At 32.6% G+C, this 23,224-nt stretch overlaps 2 protein-coding genes across 34 annotated transcripts in view; both read left to right on the forward strand.

Annotated features, from left to right (window-relative positions):
* LOC145313990 (ubiquitin-conjugating enzyme E2 N) overlaps positions 1-23,224 on the forward strand; it is a 257,338-nt gene that overhangs the window by 93,673 nt on the left and 140,441 nt on the right. The gene's annotated exons all lie outside the window — the stretch shown is intronic.
* On the forward strand, positions 5,599-21,635 carry LOC145314853 (uncharacterized). The gene is made up of 5 exons (XM_080154934.1): positions 5,599-5,634; positions 17,874-17,952; positions 18,212-18,301; positions 18,744-18,830; positions 18,961-21,635. The coding sequence occupies exons 1-5, from the start codon at positions 5,599-5,601 to the stop codon at positions 21,504-21,506; spliced, it is 2,838 nt and encodes a 945-aa protein (XP_080011060.1). The 3' UTR covers positions 21,507-21,635.

The following is a 23,224-nucleotide window of genomic DNA, read 5'->3' on the forward strand; positions in this document are numbered from 1 at the left end:
TTACGGCGCTGGGTGCTTTTACCTCTTTTGCAAAATCTACAGATTCTTATGAATGCCTCAATAATGATTATCAATAAATATACCAGGTTATCAATTCTATTATCACTAAAATATGTCTTTGTCTTTGAGATGTCAAGATTCAGCTTGAAGTGGAGTATCATTTCTGGTCCTACACTACATAATGTTCCTTGTTGTATATAGATAAAAATTTTAAGTAGCAAAGCTAGGACAGGAACAGAAATTGCCATGGGATACGCCAACAAATCATGGTTCATGTCTAGAAATCTGTAGGGAAATGCTTCAAATGTTAGCCTAAGTATTTGAAACTCTAATATGGCAGTGACAGGATAAAATACAAGTTTTAGTCCTGCTGGGTTTTTGTAGCAGGTGATATTACCATCAGTTTCCCATCTATTTTTCAGATCTTCCAAAAACAAGGATGAAAATATTACATAACCGTATGATGAGGCGGTGTAGAACATATGCCACGCCACCACTGATTTAGCAGCTGATGTTAGCAGGGTGTATTTCATAACTGGAAAACTTGAGTAGTATTCATATATCATGCCTGAAACAGGTATTTTAATTTATAATTTTTATGTTGCCTAATTAAAAGTGACCCACAAGGCTTTTTCAACTAGTTTTCCAATAGTGTCCCCTAATAATAATATCCATATGAAAATTTTTGATGCAATACTTTGCAAAATAGGAAAACTTTTCATGATGCTGAAAATACTTTTATCATTTGGTTTAACAGCAATGGTTCGTAAAAATAAAATTCACATGAACAATATATTACTTAATTCTGCAGCTTCTAGGCCCAACATATAACTTTTTGCTATCTATTTACGGACAACTGTCAATAATACCATACATTAGATTTACACTAATTTACCTGAAGTGAATAAACTAGGAATGATTAGCACAGTATATGCAGCTGCTCTACCTTTCTCCTCAACTATTGGCAGATTTAGTCCCAAGAATAAAACACAGAGCCCCAAAGCAAGAAGTTGTTTGGCCGCCATATTGAAAACGAATGGAATTTTTAAGTTTTGAATTACCTCTCCTCTTTCTCTTATATTGAACTTTTGTTTTCAATAATAAGATCAATAATTTTGGATAATTAAATAACCTTCTTGTAAAATTTTAAAAGCGAAGTTTTTCTATAATTAGGGTCGGCCCGTCCGTCCGTCCGAGACAGTTAGCTTTTTTTCGTTAATTAAGGCATGTTAGAACTGTCCTATCGATTTCAAACTTTGCATGGCGATTCCTGTAGTAGGCAGGTATGATTTAGAAAACGTAGTAACTCTATAATCATTACCAGAATGTCCGTATGTCCATTTTAAACATGTTGATTTTTCTACCTTTTTAACAACTAATTTTTATGATCTTATTATCCGTTTGATCTAATTTTTTGTATATATATTCCTGGGACAACAAAGTACAATATTATAAGCAAAGCAACTCTATAATCAAGTATGTCCATAAACATTATTCTGTATCAAGCAGTTTTTCAACAAATTTGCTTCAATTCTTATACTTTTATATTCTGATTATTCATTTCTGACACTATACTAGTGTAAATGTCCGTTTGTCCTACCGTTTCAGTGCTTTGCTTTTATGGATGTTGTTTAGAGAAAACTATTCTTAATTAATGTGTGTCCAATGTACAAATTAGCCGCTCATACTAACAATGAAATTCATTTTAAAAAAATCACGAAACTTATACTTGATATTAAGCTGTCGTTGGGAGGGTGGGGGGTACTTAGAAAACTTGTCGACCTTTCAATCTTCCCCCCAAATATTATTCTAGATTTATTTCGCTTGTTGGCTATACCAAATTCCTTTGAATTAATAACCCTTTTGAAAGTAACTCCACTATTATTCGATGATAAAAATATTGACTGACATTAATGGACATAAGTTGTCCATACAAGCCAGAAATTGGTTAAAGATTCCTGTAAATATAAGGTATAACAATAAAAGCACGGAAACTCTCTAGTAAATGTAAAGTAAGCCCCTTTTAAAAACGATGATTTTAAAGTAATAAAGTTTTTTTCTGTCTGGCCATTAAGGCCTCTTAAAAGACTAAACTGATGGAGTTCTCCCTTTCAAATCCTTATATAGGCCCTGGGCAGTTTTTTGATATTTTTGTCTATCTTAAAGATAGGGTCTGTTCATTTTTTTTCAAACTTATCTTAGATGTGTTATGCTACTATTCTTGTTACCATCCTTGTTTTAACTAAAATCAATTAGACCTCTAAAAACTAAATTCGTAGATGATTATTTCAATTTAAACCTATAATTGTTATGATTCATATCTTAAAACACGGATGACAACATTCATAAGTAGCGAATGTAAAAATAGGATCAGCAATGTAAATAGGCAAATTAGGTGCATAGACAATTAAGTTCATCCCAGAGGTAAAAAATGAGGGAGAAATAAATACATCCCTCTAAATTAAAATTACTTTAGAAACCATATCTAAAACTCCCCCCTCCCCCCTACATTCCTTTTTCTTTGGGGAAAGGGGGTTATTTCTTCCCATATATTATATAAATTTTAGTTGGATTTATTCCTTAATGTGTGTATGTGTTCACTACAGGTCTGTTGAATAGCCATTCACCTCTCTTAAAAAATGACGTGAGGTATATATGATAAATTTTCTGATGGAATTTTTTTTTTATCAAATTTTGTTCTTAATGATTTAAACAAGGAAAAAAGAATGGGGTCATTGATTCGATGAAAACAAAGTTGTAGATATTGCTGAAAACGCTTATTAAATGCGAAGTTTTTCTATACTTAGGGTCGGTTCGTCCGTATATCCGTAACTGATAGATCTTTTCATTGATTTATACATCTCACAATTGTCTTTATAATTGTTACCTGTCTGTATGTCTGTTTAAAATAATCTGCTTTTTAACTCTTTTGACTACTACTTTTTAAGAATGCTAAACCGATGTGCAGACATTACATAATTTTTTAACCATTTGGCCGCTAGCAGCCTATAAAGTTCTTAGCTTTTTTACCGCGAACTGTACTAGATACGAAAACGTATTAAAATGTACAATTACAGAAAAGTGTTTTACTGGTTACATATTCATATCTCTCAACATATCTGATCATATATATATTCTATAATATAAAGTATTAAGCGGTTTTTTGTTTTTTTTTGAAACTCAAATTTAAAATGAGATGAGGTCGACCTTTCCCCCTCCTACATTAAGTGCCCCTAGAGGCTTCTAGGGGCGTAGCCGCTAGTCCGTATAAAAAAGTTACAGAATGTTTGTTTGTTTGTCTGTTTGTACCGAAGGATCTTGCTAATCGCTGAACCGATATGGTTTTCCTTTACAGAGTAGCTTCTCATAGGTCCTGGGAAGGTTTATAGTTATATTTTCTTTTCTTTTTTTTGGGGGGGGGGGAGGGAGGGGGCTACCCCCACCCTAACAAGAGAAATCGCCACCCTCCAGAGTTTTTTGGTATAAGCGGAGATAAAAGTGTTTTTTACCTCTGGGGGCGTAGCCGCTAGTTTATATAATTGTAATTGAATATTAGCTTACTATTATAGGAAAGAAATAATTGTAATATAATCTTTCCAATATTAACTATTAATTGATCATATACAAACTTTTTAAACAGAAAAGAGTGCTATTAAGGGAGCTTAAAGAATAAGACAATTGACGACAAATTAATGTACGTTTCCAAATATTAAAAGGTTTTGAGGCAACGAATAAGACAACGTAACAATAAACTTTTGGTACTAGTGTAATTTACAGTCTAATATACTATCCCTCCCTGAGTCCCTAGTGAATATTAAACAAAATTAACCTAACCTATAGAAAGGTTTGTTAAGATATCGTTTACAACTTATTTGGAATATAGTCCCATTCGTGGCAACGCCCCTTAAGGGACGATTCGTCGTATTTTCAAAATGGCTTATGATAGGTTATTTTAGGTTAGGTTAGGTTATATTGGGTTAGAGCCCCCCGTAGGGGCTAGAAATATGAGAAAAAACTACGGTGAAAATACTAAGAAACGCCCAATAAAGGGGAGTTGCCACGAAAGGACCTATACCCCTTTGTTGTAGAGAAGCTTTACATATGTTCCAGGATGGTTTTAGGCTGTTTTTAAAACTTTTCATAGTTTCCTCTTACTAAACTGTCGCAAGCTTTTGTGCCAATTTTGGACATCTTATTTCAAATTAAGCTTTTTGTTATAAAAAACGACAAAAATTATCGTGATATCATTTGACCAAATTGTTCAAAATAGGATTTTTTACACTATATGATCAATCAGACACAATACTCTATCCAACCTGAAAAAAAAATTTTTATCAGATGATTATTTTTTTTATTAATATTTAGTTTCATATTATCAAAGCCTATAAAATGGGCAAAGCTTTATATTTACCTGTTTAAATTGATTTATTATAATGGATGAAATAAAAAAATAACTGCACTTTTTAACAAAAATGTTTACTCTTTTTTACCACTAAAATGGTAGGATTATTCCTACATTATGTTTTATTGGTTTTATTAAGGGATTAAACATCTAGACATACTATATTTATTGTACAATATTCTATCTTTGTATCAACAGTTACAAGTTCTCACAAGTATATATTATACAATAATATACATGCAAGAAATCAATCAAAAAGTTGTAATAAAAAAAAGCCAACATTTTATTTGAAGCCAACTTTTCTGCAATTAAGGATGGTACGACCGTATATGTACGTAATCAATAGCTCTAGTTAGGAATTTGGATTAAAAGTAAAAATCACCCTTTCGATTTCAGACTTCAGACTTTTATTCTGATTCTATAACATCAATAACATCATGCAATTTTGTTTGTCTGGTATGTTATTGTTGAGCATTGCTTTTATAGAGGTTTTCATCCTTGTTAATGTGAATAACCAGTATTAATTTTTTTAAATGCTCTCAAAATCATTGTTAAAGGATGTTGTCATCCTTGTTAAAACCTTAAGATAAAGAATTGTGACTTGACTTTATAGGTTTAAATAAATATAAAAATGTATGGAATTGTTCAATGGGGACAAATAAAGTTTAAGATATGACTCATTCAAGAATGTAATAAAATCAAAATTGGAAGAAATAAAAAAACTATTCTACTATTTAAAGTAGTTTTTATAATTATTATTTTCTTTCTTGATAACTAGCGGCTCCGCCCCTAGAGGCATCTAGTGGCCCTTGAAGGGAGGAGTGGAAGTCGAGTCACTTCACTTTAAATTTAATTTTTTTTAAATGGGGGGAAGTTACTTCTTTGTTCATGGGCGATTTATCTAGGTGGGGGGTGGTACCCTTTCATAAAATAGTTAAAAACCTTTCCACTCTACACTGTTGAATATCCATATCGGTTCAGTGGTTAGCGAGATCCTTCGGTACAGACAGACAGGCACACAGACATATATCCTTTTATAAGTCTCAATTATGTCGTTTTGACGTAGTTTTTGTAATGTAACTCTGTCCACAGGGTGGGGACCCTGTGCCGATTTTGTCTTTGGTATTTGAAATCAGCTAATAGCGTCAAACACAGCCGAATACCTGTAAAAATATCAGAAAGCAATTTGCTAGCAAATGCGCGACGAAAAGGGTATTCACCACTTGGGCCAGGTAGTTGTCTGGATTATACACCTATACTTATTACTTATACACTTATTACAGAATTGAGACTCAAACATGTTTTCTATTATTATTTAATCTGCAATGTTATTAAAATGTTTGAAATAATAAAAATAATTTTAATGTTATAAAAGCATGAATATAATTTTTATGTTTGTCTAGTCTATTAATTACCTAACCTCTGGATAAAAACTTTGTCAAAACAAGGATACTTTATTCTCAGGTTGAAAATTAAGGGTGGTAAACGAAATGAAAAACTACATATTACTTTAAAGTAGAGTAGGACTTCTGGGGCCTCTGTTGTTTTATAAAGGTAAGGGAGGTGGAAAGAAAATAACTCAAAACTACCTCAAGACTAATTATTCAAAAAATCTTCCTAGGACCTATGTCAACCTACTTTGTTCTGAAGGGTGATGTATCTCACATAGTCACATACAAATTTTTGTTTAAAACATGATTTTCTGCAGGAGAAATAACCCACCCTTTTCAAAAAGGATCTAAACATTATAAGGACCAATAAATAAATAAAAGAGATTGCTTACATTGAACAGAAAGTTTACAAAGCGGGGTTTGTGTAAAACATTTGTTTATGTTTCCAATTGGCAGGAATTGTTAATAAATCTATATTTCCTACCTGTAAATTAACAATATTTGCTGGAGAACAATAAGTGAGTAAAGTGCATGATGTTTTATGGTCATTGCTTAACTTTTACAAAAGTTTTCTGGCACAAGGAAGTTTGTTGTTGTGTTCGGGTCAGGACTCTGAGAGGCTTATAAGATTTCAGGGTTAAACATGTTCCAGGGGGCAGCAGTCACACCTTCGGCTATAAAAGCGGCTTCGACTGAATATAAATTTGCGGCAGCTGGTAAAAGTTGCTTGTGCTTTGTCTAGAATAAATGTATAAACATATATGTATAACACAGACAACTATCCAGACCAAGTGAAGGGGACCTTTTTCGTATGCTAGAAATTAGTTTTCTGCTCTTTTGTAGCGGCTTGGCTTTATTATATTTCCGACGCTATTTGCTGATATTTGAAAGACTCAATAGACTGTCAGCACATGGTCCATGGGGTGGGAACATACAGTTATTTAACCTCTTTCCCTCTATTGTTTTGCTTTAATTTCTAAGCAGTTTATTTTTCTTCTGAACATTTAGCCTTTCAAAATTGTAACTCTAAAAGTTTACCTAAGATTTATATTTGCTAAATTCCTACGCCCTGCCATACTAGACAAACTTATACAAATAGTACCATAATAATAAATTCAACATTACAAAATCTTCAAAAAATTGAGATGAATTATAGATTATTTTAAACATCCATATAAGAAATTCGAATGATCGTTATAGTCAAAATACAAAATCTATCCTAATTTAATAAATATATCATCATATTTTACCGTTTTTCAAAAAAAGAAATTAAGCTAACCTATTTATAGTCAGGGATAAGGGATGGGAAACCTGACCGAAAATTAGGTCTCAGCCTCCTTTTAAAAGTGATGGGGCAACTTTTCTTTTTTGCCTATAAAATCAACTCATTTCCCCCAGTTCCTCATTGGCTGTAGGCCAATATCCAATAGCCTGAAACTTGCTTTTAGCATTAACCAATTAATTAATAACAAACGCGTCCCCCAGTTCATTATTGGCTAAATTAATTCAAGCAAACATAAATTTCTGCTATTAGAAAGACAACAATGGAAATTTTCTGCTATCAGAATGACAACAATATATATGACGTTCAATCACATCAACTTATTATTAAATCTACACATTAATAAATGTCCATATAGCAAAACATAAATTGAGAGATCGTTTTTTGAAGACTGAGTAGGATTCAACATTTTATACTTTGGAACAATGTGAAAAACTCATGTCTTTAGACAATTTAAAAGTTACATTTCATGTGGAATTGATAACCCATCTACATGATTACAAATACAAAACTAGTTCAATATGTAAATAAAAGTGTACTGTGTTTTGTTAAAAAAAAATTTTCATTAATTTTGGTAAAAACTATTGCACACTTAATTGAACTTTTCTATTAATTTTAACGTAAAATAAATTTTTAAAAAAATTCTTAATTTATATGTATGCTATGGAACAATTAGTTGATAGAATGTTACCCATGTACTTATTCAATTCTACTTAATTTATTTATTAAAGCTGGGGGGCTAAAGCGGTGTTTATTTCTATATACAAATTTTGGGGTGAAGTAGATCCCCCCTTAAAATGTTTGAAAATAAATCAGATTTAACCATCTCAAAAAAACCTTTTTTTTTTTAATGGGGGGGGGGGAGTTTGGCGAAGTAATGGCCATCTTAACGGAATTCTACTTAAAGCCACTAACATATTGGTTCTTTGAAAAGTTTTTATTATATTTTATGATAGGTGGAATCAACTACCTGAATTATATTCTATACTTTTTTCTTTGCATTCATATAATAGCTATTTCATCATTGTTCATAGTTTTCAAATCTAACTACTGCGTCATCCCGAAACTAGTTTTTTAGGCCTAGTTGGAAAATAGGCCTGGAATAATATTTTCTTACGTTTCCCATCCCTTATCCCTGATTAATAGTAGGTTAAATATTAAAGTAGCGCAGCAACTCTATTATTAGATTATGTCTATATATCTATATGGTTGTCTTTCGAGTATAATCACAAAAAAGGCCAGTCAAAAATAAAATGCTTCGGGATTGCTTTTTGATTGTATAATGTTATTTTATATTGCAAATCTAATTTTGATATTAAAAATTTCTGCGAGATTTCAGTTTTGCATGTATGCTGGTGTGTTACATATGGAGAGTATTGTACTTGTTATAGAGTTATGTAACATGTTGTCTCTCTTTCTGTAGCAAAAGATCTCACTAACTGCTGGACCGAAACTGCTCTGCTCTATGATTAACCTTCTTACAGGTTTCTAGCATTAACCCCTCCGTTCGAATTTTGTATTTTACTTTTTTTTTGGAAAAATGTTATTTTAGTGGATCGCAACCCCCCCCCCCCCCCCCCCTGTAAAGTGCCCCTAGAAGTCTAAGGGGCGCATCCTATTATACAAATATAAAGTTCAGCAAAAAACTCAACTTAGTTATTTATGTAAGAAATGCAGTATTGAGGTTATAAAACAAATATAAAGATAGTAAACTTTGCTCTTACAACCAATTTACACACAATTTTCACCATATTTTAAGAAGGAAAAGGCATAGAGCAAATATTTGTTTTAGCCGTCATTTTTTATGGTTTATAAACTTTAAACAACACTGTTTAAGGTCATAACACCTAATCACAGGGAACTCAAGAAAAAGACAATTGTTGGTTAAATTATGTACACTCCTAATTACGAGAAACAAAAAAAACCTCTGTAGATAAAGATTAATGGTAGAAATGTTTGGACAATGTTATAACAACGTAACAAAGGTTTAAAATAAAAGTCTTCAAAAAATTTTAGACCAACGAATGAGAAAACGTTTTTATAAAACTTGGTGAAGCAGTCTAATGTACCCTCCTCCGTGATTATAGTAGTATGTGTGTTTCTAAGTGCATTATATCTTAGAGAAAACAATCATTGATCTCTTTACCACGGAGGGAGAGGACATTGGGTTAAAAATTATACTGGTCTCCAAAGTTTTATAATACACTGTTTATTTGGTTGTTTAAAAACTGTATTTAAAATGATTGAGTTGTAATGTACATACTTTTCCACAATAAATTATAATCTACAGAAAAAGTTAAATATTTTTCTATATCATAATTGAGTTGAGTACATTAATTAACCATCCATTGTCTTATCCCTTAAGATACCTGCTTTTTACACACTGTAAAGCCTTTTCAATTATAAAGATATCTAGCTTACTATATTTTCTACTTTACAAGACTTACTAGCGGATACGCCCCTGGCATCTAGAGGAATCATTGAAATAGTCTAAATCCATATTGAAAGCTATGTTAATCTAAAATAAATAGCCTAACACCATCACGGGACCTATGTGAAGCTTCCTTTAAATGGAAACTCAATCGGTTAAGTAATTATAGAAATCTTAAGCTTCAGACAAAAACCTTAATACTAAATATATTATAGGAATAATTTTTGATTTTATATAAAAACAAAGGAAATCTTATTATCGTCGGATAGATGATTGGTTCGAATCTCGGCCTAAATCGCGTAAAATTTGAATGCGTTACTATGTCCTACTATTGCTATGTCAGATAAGAGACGTACGTTAAACGTAAGAGAAGGAGGGAATGTTCTTCCAAAATACGACCCAAATCATTACTATGCACAGATACGCCTTCCAGACAAGGGTCGTGCAATCAATGGGTTGGTTATCTTCATAAGTTGTATAAATGATAGAACCTTGGAGCTCCAATAAAAATCAGATTCTATGTTTAATGCATGGTATAAGTGATTTATAGAGTATCCTCTCCTCTTAAAATAGATAGATAAATAAAAAAAGTTTCTCATACCATGTGACATAACTATAGCGTGTTAATATTTAACAGTACAATACATAGATTGTGGTTTTAGGAACAGAAATATGCTTTTTTACAAATATTAACTATTTCTATGCGGGGATTTGTTTTGACTTTAATATGGGGGGGGGAGGAGGTTTAATTTATTAATCTGTTACTTATGAAAGTAAATATGAAGCAAAATTATAGAATTAAAGTTCTGTTGTATGGGGGGTTAAATAAGCCCCCCCCCCCTCCCCCCAACATCAACAGAAATCCCGCAGATTATAAATTGAATATCAAACCATGGGAAAGTGACTAATTGATTAAACATTTGGTATTATTAATTCTTAGATTTTTAAAGTTAATATTATTTTATGAAAAATAGAAGTTATGGTTTCCCTAGTCCTTAGCCTAGGAATATGTAAGACTTAGGAATCAGTTTCTGCTAGGCTAACCCAAGAAATTTGACATAAAATTTGACATAAAATTAATAAGCATAAAATAATTGTTTGTTAAAGGTAAAGTTATTTTCGTAAACTATTAGCGGCTGTAGGGAGCTCTGTATTTAAAGGTGGAGGGAAAGCAGAAAATTATACAAGACTCAAAGATCAAATTGCATAAAGCTATCCTGGTACCAATGAGAAGCTTCCAAAAAATGAAGAACTCAATCGGTTCAGTAGTTATTGAAATCTTTATCTTCAGACGAACAACTTACTATCTATCCGTCTATCTGTCCGTCCTTTAAGATCTCGGTAACCACTGAACCGTTTGGATTCAGGGAATATACCTACTGGTCCTGTGGTGGTTTTAGGCTATTTTCTTGGGGGGTGGGACACCCCCAACCTCCCCAAAAATGAAAAAAATTCCCCCTCAATTTTTTTCATCTTTTAAAATTTGTGGGGGCATCTCCAGAGGTAATTATTTTCTTTCTTTAATTACCTCTTGGGGCAAAGCCCCTAGAGGCTAGGGGCGAAGCCGCTAGTCTATAATACAAAGTAGCTTGATGTCTGTCCGTCTGTCTGTCTGTCCCTTAAGATCTCGGTAACCACTGAACCGATCGGATTCTACTCTTCAGGGAATATACCTACTGGTCCTGTGGTGGTTTTAGGCTAATTTCTTGGGGGGTGGGACACCCCCAACCCCCCCAAAAATAAAAAAAATCTAACCCCCAAAATTTTTTTTTTACATTTTTTGTAAAATCTCAGTAACTGCTGATCAAATTGTGCTCTACTCTTCTGGGAATATATCTACTGGTCCTCTGGTGGTTTTAAGCTATTTTCTTGGGGGGTGGGACACCCAAACCCCCCCCCCAAAAAAAAATCCCCACTTCCAAATTTTTTTTTTAAATTCTTTTTAAACAAAAACCAGTAATTGGGGTGGGGGAACCCCACTGCAACATGGGGCGAAGCCCCCATGAATCCTCCCCCCCCCCAAAAAAAAATCAAAATATTTTTTTTTAATTTTATTTTTTGTGTATGCGAACAACCTAGGTCTAATTTTTACGAATTGAAATTTTTGTGTATACGGCCAACAACCTGGGTTTAATTTGTACAAATTAAAATTTTTGTGCATAAAGCGCACAACCTGGGTTTAATTTTACCACAGAGTAATTAAACAAAGAATAATTTTTTGAATATTTCTATTAAGGAGGGTTGACTTCCCAAAACTATATAGGGCGAAGCCCCTAGAGGCTAAGGGCGAAGCCGCTAGTTTTTTATAATAGAATGAAATATTTTTTAGAGTTCATCAAAAGTTTTTATCCTAACCATCTATAGACGTTTTTGTGTTTTTCTTCAGGGTTAAGTCATTGCTAAAAATAGATATAAAAAGACATTCATTGTATGGGTTTTATAACAAGAGGTAGTTTTTATGATAGAGAGTTAATATTGAAACCTGTTTAGCCAAAAACCAAGCACGTCCATTTTTTTTTGGGGGGGGGGGGAGCATGCTTATAAAAATAATTACCCAGGGGTTGTGCAATGTCAAAATTTTACCTTAAAAAGTAAGGGCTAGTAAAGGCCACTGCAGAGGGTACGGGGGAAAATATTCCAATGTAATTAAAAAATACGGCGGATGGTTTTCTGTGCTTGCTTTGCACTTTGGGGGAAAGCACCAATCAGTTATAAAATTTAATCATATTAATAACTTAAGTCAAATACCGTATCCCTGGCTGTCTCCTGACTTCAAAGGACATCTAGAAATAGATAGATAGCCACCTAATAAGATAGATAGATATGATGATGTTATTCCCATCAGTGTTATGATTATTGATGAGAGCTTAGTATCAGTTGACATCCAGAGTTGGTCAGAGTAGGAGAGTCGGAGTCATCAATATGATCACTCATAGGCTCGTTCTAACATTGGTAAGCTTGCATATTTTCAATAATAATTGTTTAAACCAATTATTGTAAACCAATAGCAGGCTAGCTAGTATATACATTTAGACCAATAAGCTTTTATCTCAATTTCTTTTAAGCAATACCAGCATTTCTCAATAGCTTATTATATCATTGGTAAGCTTTCAATTTTTCAAAATTAAATATTAGGATCAATAAGGATTTACTCTAATTATTTGAAACCAATGGCAGACATGGTATTATACTCATTTTTACCAAAAAGGTTTTACTACAATTACTTTAAACCAATAGCAAACTAGCTAATAGGTTCATTTAGACCAATAAGTTTCACCCAAATAAATTTTAAAAAATAGCAACATAAATGAATGGCTTATTGTAACATTGATAAGCATACACATTTCAAATGATTTTTTTTAGACTAAAAAGGTTTTCTCCAATTATTTTAATCCAATAGCATGTAAGTTCATATGCTGATTTAAACCAATAAGGTATTATACTAATTGTTTTTAACCAATAGCAGGCTTGCTAATATGTTAATTTGGACCAATATGGTTTTATCTCAATTAATTTAAACCAATAGCATCATTGCTCAAAGTTTCAAATTGTTTGAAACCAATAGTAGGCTTGATACTATGTTAATTTGACCAATAAGGTTTGAACCTGATTATTTAAAACCAATAGCAGTCTTGGTAGTATGTCAATTTAGATCAATAAGATTTTTACCTCAATTATTCTAAACATTTCGACCAATATGGTTTTCACACATAGTTTAAGATACATCACCCTGTTTATTAAATAGGAATATCCATTTGATATATTGATAAAGAATCATGAATTTGATTAGGTAATTTCTTTTAAAGAATTATCATGAAATAAATTATAAATAACAGTTAGGAAGTTGAATCCATTTTTATAGAAGCAGAAATATAATCTATGATTATGGTTTGGACCCTCTCAAACTGTAATCTACCTTTCCACTTTCCCCTCTCTTGGTGAAGATATCTTCAACGCCGATACGATTTTTGAAATGTAAGATTCTACTTTCCCTTCTCTTGGTGAAGATATCTTCAACGCCGATACGATTTTTGAAATGTAAGATTCCACTTTCCCCTCTCTTGGTGAAGATATCTTCAACGCTGATAAGATTTTTGAAATTTAAGATTCCACTTTTGCCTCTCTTGGTGAAGATATCTTCAACAAGAGAGACAAAAGTGGAATCTCATATTTCAAAAATCGTATCGGCGTTGAAGATATCTTTACCAAGAGAGGGGAAAGTGGAAGGGTAGATTACAGTTTTAGAGGGTCCAAACCATAATCATAAATTATATTTCTGCTTCTATAAAAATGGATTCAACTCCCTAACTGAATAAGGAGGAGGTATTTTTTGTTTATTTATTATTTCAGATCTGCTTAGGTTAGTTATAGATACTGAGTCAGTGAGTAGCCACACAGTTCCACTTCAATTCATTTCTAAAATATTGCTATATATGCACTTTGATGGAAAGCACATTTTTTTTTAAATTTAGTGTTAAATAATATTTATAGATATTATTATACTAGAGTTGGCTCGATATAATTATCTCCCTATTGGCTAGTTTTCTATATGCATATCTATTTCTCAATAAATCTATTTTCCTCACCCGGCATTATTATCTAAAAGAAAGTAAATATTTAATAATCTAAATGATTTTAAAAAGATTTTTTAAATTATATTTTTTCTTTACATTACCATCACCAAAGGGTTAATGATGATGATTACAATTTTAGTTTAATATTTGAACACACAAAGTGTCGCCACAATCGAATTCTTTTAAAACAGAGTTTTCTTAAATTTATTATATTATAAATTTAAATTTTCTTTTTTATGATTAGAAATTAAATACATTTATATAAGGTAAATAGCAACATGAAATTAAAAAAAGGAATTTATTTTTAATAAAGTAAAATAATGGGTCTTATCGTTCTGGGCAGTGAGAGTTTATTATGGATTATTGGAGCACTATGAGTTTTAAACAAATATTCCTTGGAAAACTTGAGCTTGTTTATAGACATTTATTTCCTATATAGATCTGACATGGATCTTGAAGCAATTAAGCAGGCCGTTTTGTACATGTTAAAAATTGGAAGATTTCATTAAATAAAAGTTATCGCAAATATACTTAGTAAATAATTGGCAAACAAGCTCAAAACAAAAATCTTCTATGATAGGTCACCTATCAGGAAATTTATTCTTGCTATTTTTTATATTATCTTTCTAGCTAGACATCAAAAAAAAAGTTTATTTCTATCCTTCTATCATAATTATCATATTTCTAAAATTCTATCTGTCTATCTTACAGAATATCCATTTAGAAAGGATAAAGAGTCAATATCGTTAAGTGGATAGAGGGATCAATAGATGCCTTTGCAGGGCTCAAGGACAAAATTAATTGGCCAAAAAATCTAATAGGGGTTTTGACATTTAAAGATTTTTCGTGTTATAATTTTTACTTTTTCTTACGAATCAATAGATATAATTTTTAAATTGATATATATTTATTCTTGTCCATTTAATAAAGTAATAGGATATCTGTCTGTGTGTTTGTTAGCACGGAAGGATCTCGATAACCGCTAAACCGATATAGTTCTCCTTTACAGTGTAGCTTCGCATAGGTCCTGGGGAAGGTTTATAGCTATTTTAGGGGAGGGAACCACCACCCTCTAAAAGAAACTGCCCCCTAAACAAAAATTACTCTTAAAATAACTATTCAACCGCCCTCCTCCTAAAGTGCCCGTAGAGTCCTGTTGTAGGGGCTAAACCGCTAGTCTATAATATAATCGTAATTTAAATTTCTATCATGAAAGCAAGAATAAAACTATAAGATCATTTAACTAATCTCAAATATCTATAATTCTTAAAATTTAACCCAATAGATATAGAAAATTTAGATGATCAATCCTTAATTAGACTGGTAAGAACATATTGTAGTTATAATTTGACCACATGTGGTGAAAGAGCAGTCATTAACTGTGTTAGAAACCTGGTTAAGGTGTATTTAGAAAGGTCTTTACATGTCACATCAAAAATTCTGAACATTATGGGGGCCTATCTAAAAGATTTAAAGTACTTTTAACGGTTTATTCTTTAAAAAAAAAGACTAAGTTGTCTTAATTTGTAATAAAATAAGCGATTGTTTTTTCTCAACACCCTTTAGCTATAAATAATTAAAATTTGAAATCATATAAAACTATATTTAAACGAAAATCTTCGTCGATTGTCATATTTTAAGCTGCTTAGTTTATGAATTATTGGGTATGATTAACTTGACTATCTTATTATCTAGGGTATTATATCTATGTATTACCCACAAGAGCTTACACAGTGAAATAATACAAGGATAGAAATATGGTCAGCAAAAAAGCAACTTTTGTCATTGGTATCACAGCAAAACAGATATACATTATTGTTATGAGTCCTTTCTCGCAAAGTGCATGTTAAGCACTGCCACCCACTCCTCTACCCTTTTAAGTAAAATAATTTGAAAATAAAGGGGGTTCATGGGAGTCCTATGCTTAACCCCTGTGAGGAGCATTTATTTGCGGATTTTTAGGGATAAGAAAATGGAAACTTAATTGATTTTAATAACCAATTACAATCAACAAAATTACCCCTTACTGTGGACTAAAATTTTTTTGGTATATGTAATATTTACAGTTCAATTTTATCTTGAGCCAAAATATTGTTTAGTAGAGTTAATAGGCCAACCCAGATATTAATTATAGAAATGCCGCACATGAATTTTCATTAAGCTTTAAGCTTTGCCAACACTGTATCGAGTTAGTGATGCAATTCTTTGGGAAAAAACCTATGCTATTTTTTAATCTGAATCTAAATGTATATTTTTGCATTGATTAATTTAATGCCCACTGAATCTGTTTGATAACGTTAAAATTTTATGAACGAGCATCCTTAACAAGGCTAAGCTTTTTGATACAAAAAAAAATGTTTTTCAAATTTGAATAGGTGCTAACAATGTACTTAACCCATTAGTGACGAACTGGCTTTTAACGCCCGGTTCCAGAAAATGCCGAAAAAAACCGGTTCTCAGTTTTAGGATTGCATCATTCTCAGTATGAATCCCCCCTCTACTACCCTGGTTTTCATTTCCCCCTGGAGCAGGCAGATTTGCTTACTTCCGTTTGCCGGTATAGCTCAACAAAATTTGAAAACCAAGAAAAACAAGGTGATTTTAAAATACCCCTCCTAACTTTTTTGTTTATGAAGTAAAGTTAGTGATTTTTTTCGTGAAATTTAAAGTTTATTGGCATTTACATTCATTTGTGAATTCGTTTTATTCAAATTATTATTTTTTATATGATTTTTTTATCGTTTTTTTACGTTCTATATAGACCCGGCTCGGCAAATGGGGGGAAAGTCTGAAATTTTCATTACCCGGTTTTACTAATAGATCTTTTTTACAACAACAACAAAAACCGGGTTTATTAACCAAAAAGGGGTGGTACCTATAGCTAAAATCTTAAATGTGATATAAATTGTTTTGTATGTTAGTTGTAGCTCTATCAATTACATGAGGTTATGTAGTTTTCAATTACGGATCGTATCGTAGTTTTAAAAAGTGTTCATCTCACTTTGGGCGTTCAAAAATTACATTTTTAATTTTTTGGGCCAAATAACCGGGTATTTAGGTCGCAAACGGGCTTTAATGCCGGGGGAAAGCACCAAAAAACGCCAAAAACGGTTATTAATGCCGCAAGGTTTTTTTACTCGCGCCGAACCGGGTTTTATTGCAACTTTCCTGTGCACGCCAGTAGAGCAAAACAAAAAAATTGGAATTCCGTTTTTACCATTATAAAGCTTCCCTGAGATTTTCAGCTCGATCGGTCCATAAAAGTGGCGCTCGGCACTAATGGGTTAATATAGTATTAAATATAACCTAAAATATAACTTATTTTAAAAAAACTACCCAGACCTAAAAAATGGACATTAATAAAATATATCTTTCTTGCAGCATCCAGAAAAGCTTTAATGAAGAAGGGGTGAGGATGCAGTATAATAATGGAGTATTTTAAGCAAGGTCTTGTTTGATAATGTCTTGATTGTATTAAGGGATTGTGTGTCGAAAATGCACTACATTTCAATTAGCTTGAAACTAAACCTAAAAATTAAAATGAAACATCTGAGAGATAGAAAATTGGATGTGTTTGCAAAAGAATCTCTCTTCAATTGGGGAAATAGCAGGGAAAAATGGATAGTTCTATGAGATTCAAATGAATATCTATTTATAAAATTTTGTCGTTTTAATATCAAACTACTTTCTTTTAATATATATTTGATCTGCCTTTCTTCAATATGACTCTCAAATTAACTATGTATTCATTATTTCATTTTGAAAATATTGGATTAAATAATCTTTTTTTCAGGTATTGGTATTTGCCTATAGCAGGCCAGGTTCCTGTGAAGCTGTTCCTAATCCAGGTGCCAGTCCTGAAGCCAGCCCAGGTATTTATTTACATATTTCATCTTTTCCCCCATTTTATTCAATATTTGCTAGCTAACAAAAAAAATACTAAAGAATTCAAAACAGAGTAGGTATAGAGTTACATATTTTTTCAATCATATCTTTATCGAAGTTTAAGATAAATAACATTATACAATTAAAGTATATTAACAAATTTTGACCTAATTACTGTATTATTTTAAGACATACAAAACTTGTTCTAAAGAACCCAATTCCTCTTACTCTAAATATTTGTATTAGATGCTAGTCCGGGACCAGAGAGGCAACCAATGATAGGTCCACCAAACAGGGATGATATAGCTCAACTTTTATTGGACCCTCAGCAACCAGGTATATCTATATTTATATGGATAGTTAGGTAGATAGTCTGATAGATATTCATGAAGAAAATTAGGTAGATAGACAAATATGGCAACTGAAAGAGATTATTTATCTCAATTTTTACAATTTTTATTGGACCCTCGGCAACTCATTAATAATTATATGAATAGTTAGGTAGGTATCAGTTCAATATCTAGCCATTTAGTTAAATAATTGGTTGTATTCTATGGAATTTTAATGATTTATGTCGACTTTGAGCCATAAATAATGGTTTACTTATTTTTTACATACTAATTGAAAACATTGTAATCATGTCTTTAGACTATTTGGCATTACTTAAAAGTGATTATGGTTCACATATTATGAACATAGTATATTACAATGATATTTTTGAACTATACTCCACAAAATATATAAACTGAAAAAGTAGATTAATATAAAATGCTTTCAGGACAAGAACAATTGGATCCACAGACAGGCAGACCAGAGAGGCAGACTCAACACTTTCAGAGATTTGTTATTGGATCACAGAATTTCAGTAAGTGTTTATACTTTTTTGATAATTGAAAATAGATAATGATCTTTACATTGATTATTTTCTAATTCTCTTTATTTTAGTTTGAAAATCCAAAGTGTTAATTACCTACATTATGATTGCTTTAATTTAGAAAACGTGGCACCTCTGCCTCCCCCACATCCTCCAGCTCCAGTGTACCATGAGCCTGTCCATGAGGAACACCATGTTGTACACCATGTTACTGAACACTCTGAACCATACCACCACAACAAAGAGAGCTATGGTAAGACTGTGCACAAGTATCATCATGATGGTCCTGCTGAAAGTCATGCAGAGTATGAAACTGTTCACTATGAGCATAAGGAACCACACAAACAGCATTATAAAGTAGAGGAACATCATCGGTATGAACATAAAGAGCCACATCACCAGGAATATGGTCACCATCATTATGAACACAAGGAGCCACATCATGAGGAGTATGAACACCATCACTACAAGCATGAGGAGCCATATCATGAAGAGTATGAACACCATCGGTATGAGCATGATGAGCCTATTCACCACAGGTATAAAGATGAGGAACCTTACCACAAAGAATATACTCATCATAGTGGCCCTTATGAGATTAAAGTCAAGTATGACAAGAAAGGGCATTCTTTTGCTGATGATTTGGTTGAACAGTATCTTAAAGATAAGCTTGTAGAAGCAACCAAGGAACTTGGACTTAATCCTAAGATTACAACAATTTTTCCCAATGGTGGCAATGCCCCAACTGTGTCTGTCCACTCAGCAGCCCCAGCACTTGCCATTCAACCAGCTATTACTCCTGGAGGGGTTACAGTACATAATCCTGCAACTGCTCATTCTCCTGAAGTGACAGTTCATCATCCTGCACCTGCCCCTGGTGTCACAGTCCACCACCCTGCCACAGCTCTTTCCCCTGCAGTTACAGTCCATCATCCCGCAGAACATCATGCTGTTACTGTACAGCATCCAGTTGACAACCATGCTGTAACTGTTAACCATCATGGGGAATCTGTTACTGTACACAACACTCCAGGTGGAGTGGCTGTGCATCACACAGCAGACCCAGGTGTTACACATCATGTTGCAGCTCCAGGAACAGTTGCTGTCCACACTCCTGGCCATACAGTTGTTCATGATGCTGGACATGGTGTCCATGTTTCTACAGGACCGGCATTGCCACTTCCACTAGCTCCAGCTCCCTTGACTCCAGCTATTCATGTTCCAGTTTCTCCGCTAGCTCCACTACCTGGTCCTACTCCCATTCCAGGTCTACTGTCTGGTGCACTACCACCAATTCCAGGTTTGCCTCCACTACCCGGCCAACCTTCTCCTAGTGTACCAATCCCAATTGATTCTTTAATTAACCTTCTCCAATCCCATGCAATAAATCTAACTCCCAAAGGTGCAATTGGCCAGCTGCCACATCCTCCTTTTCCTCATGATGACTATGTGATAGATGACGATGATGATGAATTCCGAGGTTTCAGTCCAGAGTTTGATGTTCTTGATGAAGAAGATTACTTTATTATAGACTCAAAGCTAAATGACAACGATGATGAAAAAGACAAAATTGAAGATGAAGTTGAAGCTGAAGCTGAAGCTGAGGAGCTTAAAAAGAAGAACAAAGACAACAAAGACAGATTGGCAAAGCTTCAGCAACAAAGACAAAGACTGACAGCCCTTCTTTCTCAACAAAGTTCTGCGCTGACAAGTGCCCTTGGCAATAATGGATCACCTTTGCTTTCAAGACTTACATCACTGAACAAGAAAATGCACACCCTTGAGGACAACCTTTCTAAATGTGGCCAAGAAGGAGCAAGACAACAGCTAAGACTAGCTAATCTTGAGAATGCTGCTAGATTTCAAAAGGAATATTCTGATCAGAAAGATGAACAAATAAGACAACTGCTCCAAACTATTGACAAACTTGAAGAACAGGTTCAATCTTTTAAGGAAAAAATAAATGTTTTTGAGCATGAAATTAATGTTATTAGCACAGAACTTGACACTAAGGATAAAACTCTTGCAAATCTCAAGAACAGAGAAATAAGACAGTTCAGCCAGTTGCAGAATCTTTTGCAAAACAAGCAGCAAACAATCAAGTCCCAGCTGCAAAAAATTGATGAAACAGCTTCAAAACTGATTGAGATGCAGAGAGAAGTCAGGAGAAGTAGAGAAACTCGTGGACAACTCAGAAGTCTGATCCATTCAAGAAATGAGGAAATTGGAATGTTGAACACTGAAAAAGATAATCTTGTTGAGGCTGTAAAAGATTTGGCTAACCTGAACTTTAAACACATTCTTGACAGAAGTTCCAGACACACAACCAACAACAACCCTCCTAACAATGTTGAAGTTATCCAGATTCTTGAAAAGCATCAACTTGATCCCAAATCAATTCTTAGGAACAATGAAAATTCTGCTGACATAATCAACCAACAAGAAAAGACTGTATTTGGTGATCTTGCCATTACAACAGCATCTCCCAATGAATACTCAACCATGTCTACTGGTGAAGCTATTGAAGATACTCTGGTTGAGAATGACTATGTTGACAGCTATGACGGTGCTAATACGTATGGAGAGGAGAAGACTGATTCTACTGGACAAGCTAATGGTGATTCTGATACCAAGATTGAAGATAATTATAGTGGCAGAAAGGACTAGCAGCTACAATTAGTCTGGGCATTTATTCTTGAAGAATTAAAACCATATTTAGTAACATAGCTGAAATTTCATAAAAATTTACAGGCATATCTATCTATGGATAGAGTAGGTAAGCTCATTTCAAAAGATAATTTTAACTAATTTAAAACTTTAGATATGATTATTTTCATCAGTAAATGCCCTTTCATATTTAGTTTTAAGTTTTAAGTTATTTGTCTATTTATTTTATATTTATTGTATTTATCTTAAAATCTGGGTCTATGGCATTATTTTGTACAAATAAATTATTAGAATAATCTTAGTTTTATTATATTTTTTAAGAAAACATTATTAAGATCACTCATAAAACAAATCTTCTATTTTTGTGGCAAAATAATTTTATTTTTATGGACATTCGGATTATCATTATATAGTTGCAAGGATCAATACTTTAAAAAAATCTTTTAAAGTTTTGTAATCGAAAGGATTATTTATTATTCCCAAATTTATTATCAGAGTTCAAGCTTTCTTAAATTATATTCAACAATTATATAGATTCATCACGAAACCTTTTATGTGCAAATAATATTCCTCTGAAACGAATGAAAAAGAGCGAGCATACAATTGCACATAGTATGTATTAATTTTTAAAGCGACCATACACAATACTCATTGCATATATTTTTTTGTTCTTGTAATTTATAAGGTTTCATTTTCTAGATATACTCAATAGTTTTATTATATGTTATACTATATTTTAATTAGTGAAAAATCACGCAATCTTGCAATTGGGAGTATGGATGTTCATTTGTTTTTATTGTGGCTTAAAAGATAAGTATTGGTCTTGATTGGTTTTAGGCTATTTGTAAGGGATAGACGAACAGACAAATTTGATAACTGATAAGTAGCGAAGCACAAAAAAATCATGTAGGACAATCGGACAAAGTGATTTAAAGAACAAATATTCAGCGGCCATAAAAAGATAGTTAGAAAAAGGGTATTTTGAAGGGATATCTTCACAAAAGAAATATGAAAATACAATTTCCCTAAGAGTTATGGACTCTGTGAGAGCCAAGTAAGATACATATAGAGTAGCTTCGCTACTTAAAAATAGAAATAGGAACAAAGAAGTAAAAATTAATATGAAGTGTCTATTCCGTGAAATCTTACTCATTAGTCATTGCTATTTCTTCTTTGTTGATATAAGATAAAATATATTTGCTTTGTACCATTAAGAAAGCATTGTCCCATGAATGCTTTCTATATTTATTAGTTACAGAGCTAGTCTACAATTAACCCACCCCCCTTCTTTTTTCTTTTCTTCAAATATTAAATTCCAAAACCCTTCCATTAAGTATTTTTTCCTTTTTTATAATACTTCGCCCCTAGCTGTCCAGAACGGAGTATTCCAGAAAAAAAAACAGAAAAATAGCCGTAAAACATCTCAAGACAAACATAACTGGAAATAATCTTTTCATTTTAATATCTGCGGAAAGTTGTCTATAATATAGTTTAATTCAAAGTTATTTCCCGAAACTTTTCCTCCTTAATTTTTTAAATATACTCCGCTACTCATGAATTATATTATCTTTGTTTTTTAATAAGTGATAAAGAAAAATAAATTGTGTTAAGTTAAGTCATGCTTAATGAGAAACTTTATTTTATTGTAAAAATATTTAGAGCATCTCGTATTATTAATAGCGAAGATTCTCTACAATACATAGGTATTGTGCGTCTAC

This window comes from Acartia tonsa, chromosome 3 (assembly GCF_053477335.1).
Source record: "Acartia tonsa isolate MP-2025a chromosome 3, ASM5347733v1, whole genome shotgun sequence".
In the NCBI taxonomy this organism is placed as follows: domain Eukaryota; kingdom Metazoa; phylum Arthropoda; class Copepoda; order Calanoida; family Acartiidae; genus Acartia; species Acartia tonsa.

Excerpts from the sequence above, each read along its gene's own strand:
- LOC145314853 (XM_080154934.1), top strand. The coding sequence starts at position 5,599 with ATGCGCGACGAAAAGGGTATTCACCACTTGGGCCAG. Across the intron at positions 17,953-18,211 it reads CAGTCCTGAAGCCAGCCCAG|ATGCTAGTCCGGGACCAGAG; the intron begins GTATTTATTTAC and ends TATTTGTATTAG. Across the intron at positions 18,302-18,743 it reads ATTGGACCCTCAGCAACCAG|GACAAGAACAATTGGATCCA; the intron begins GTATATCTATAT and ends AAATGCTTTCAG.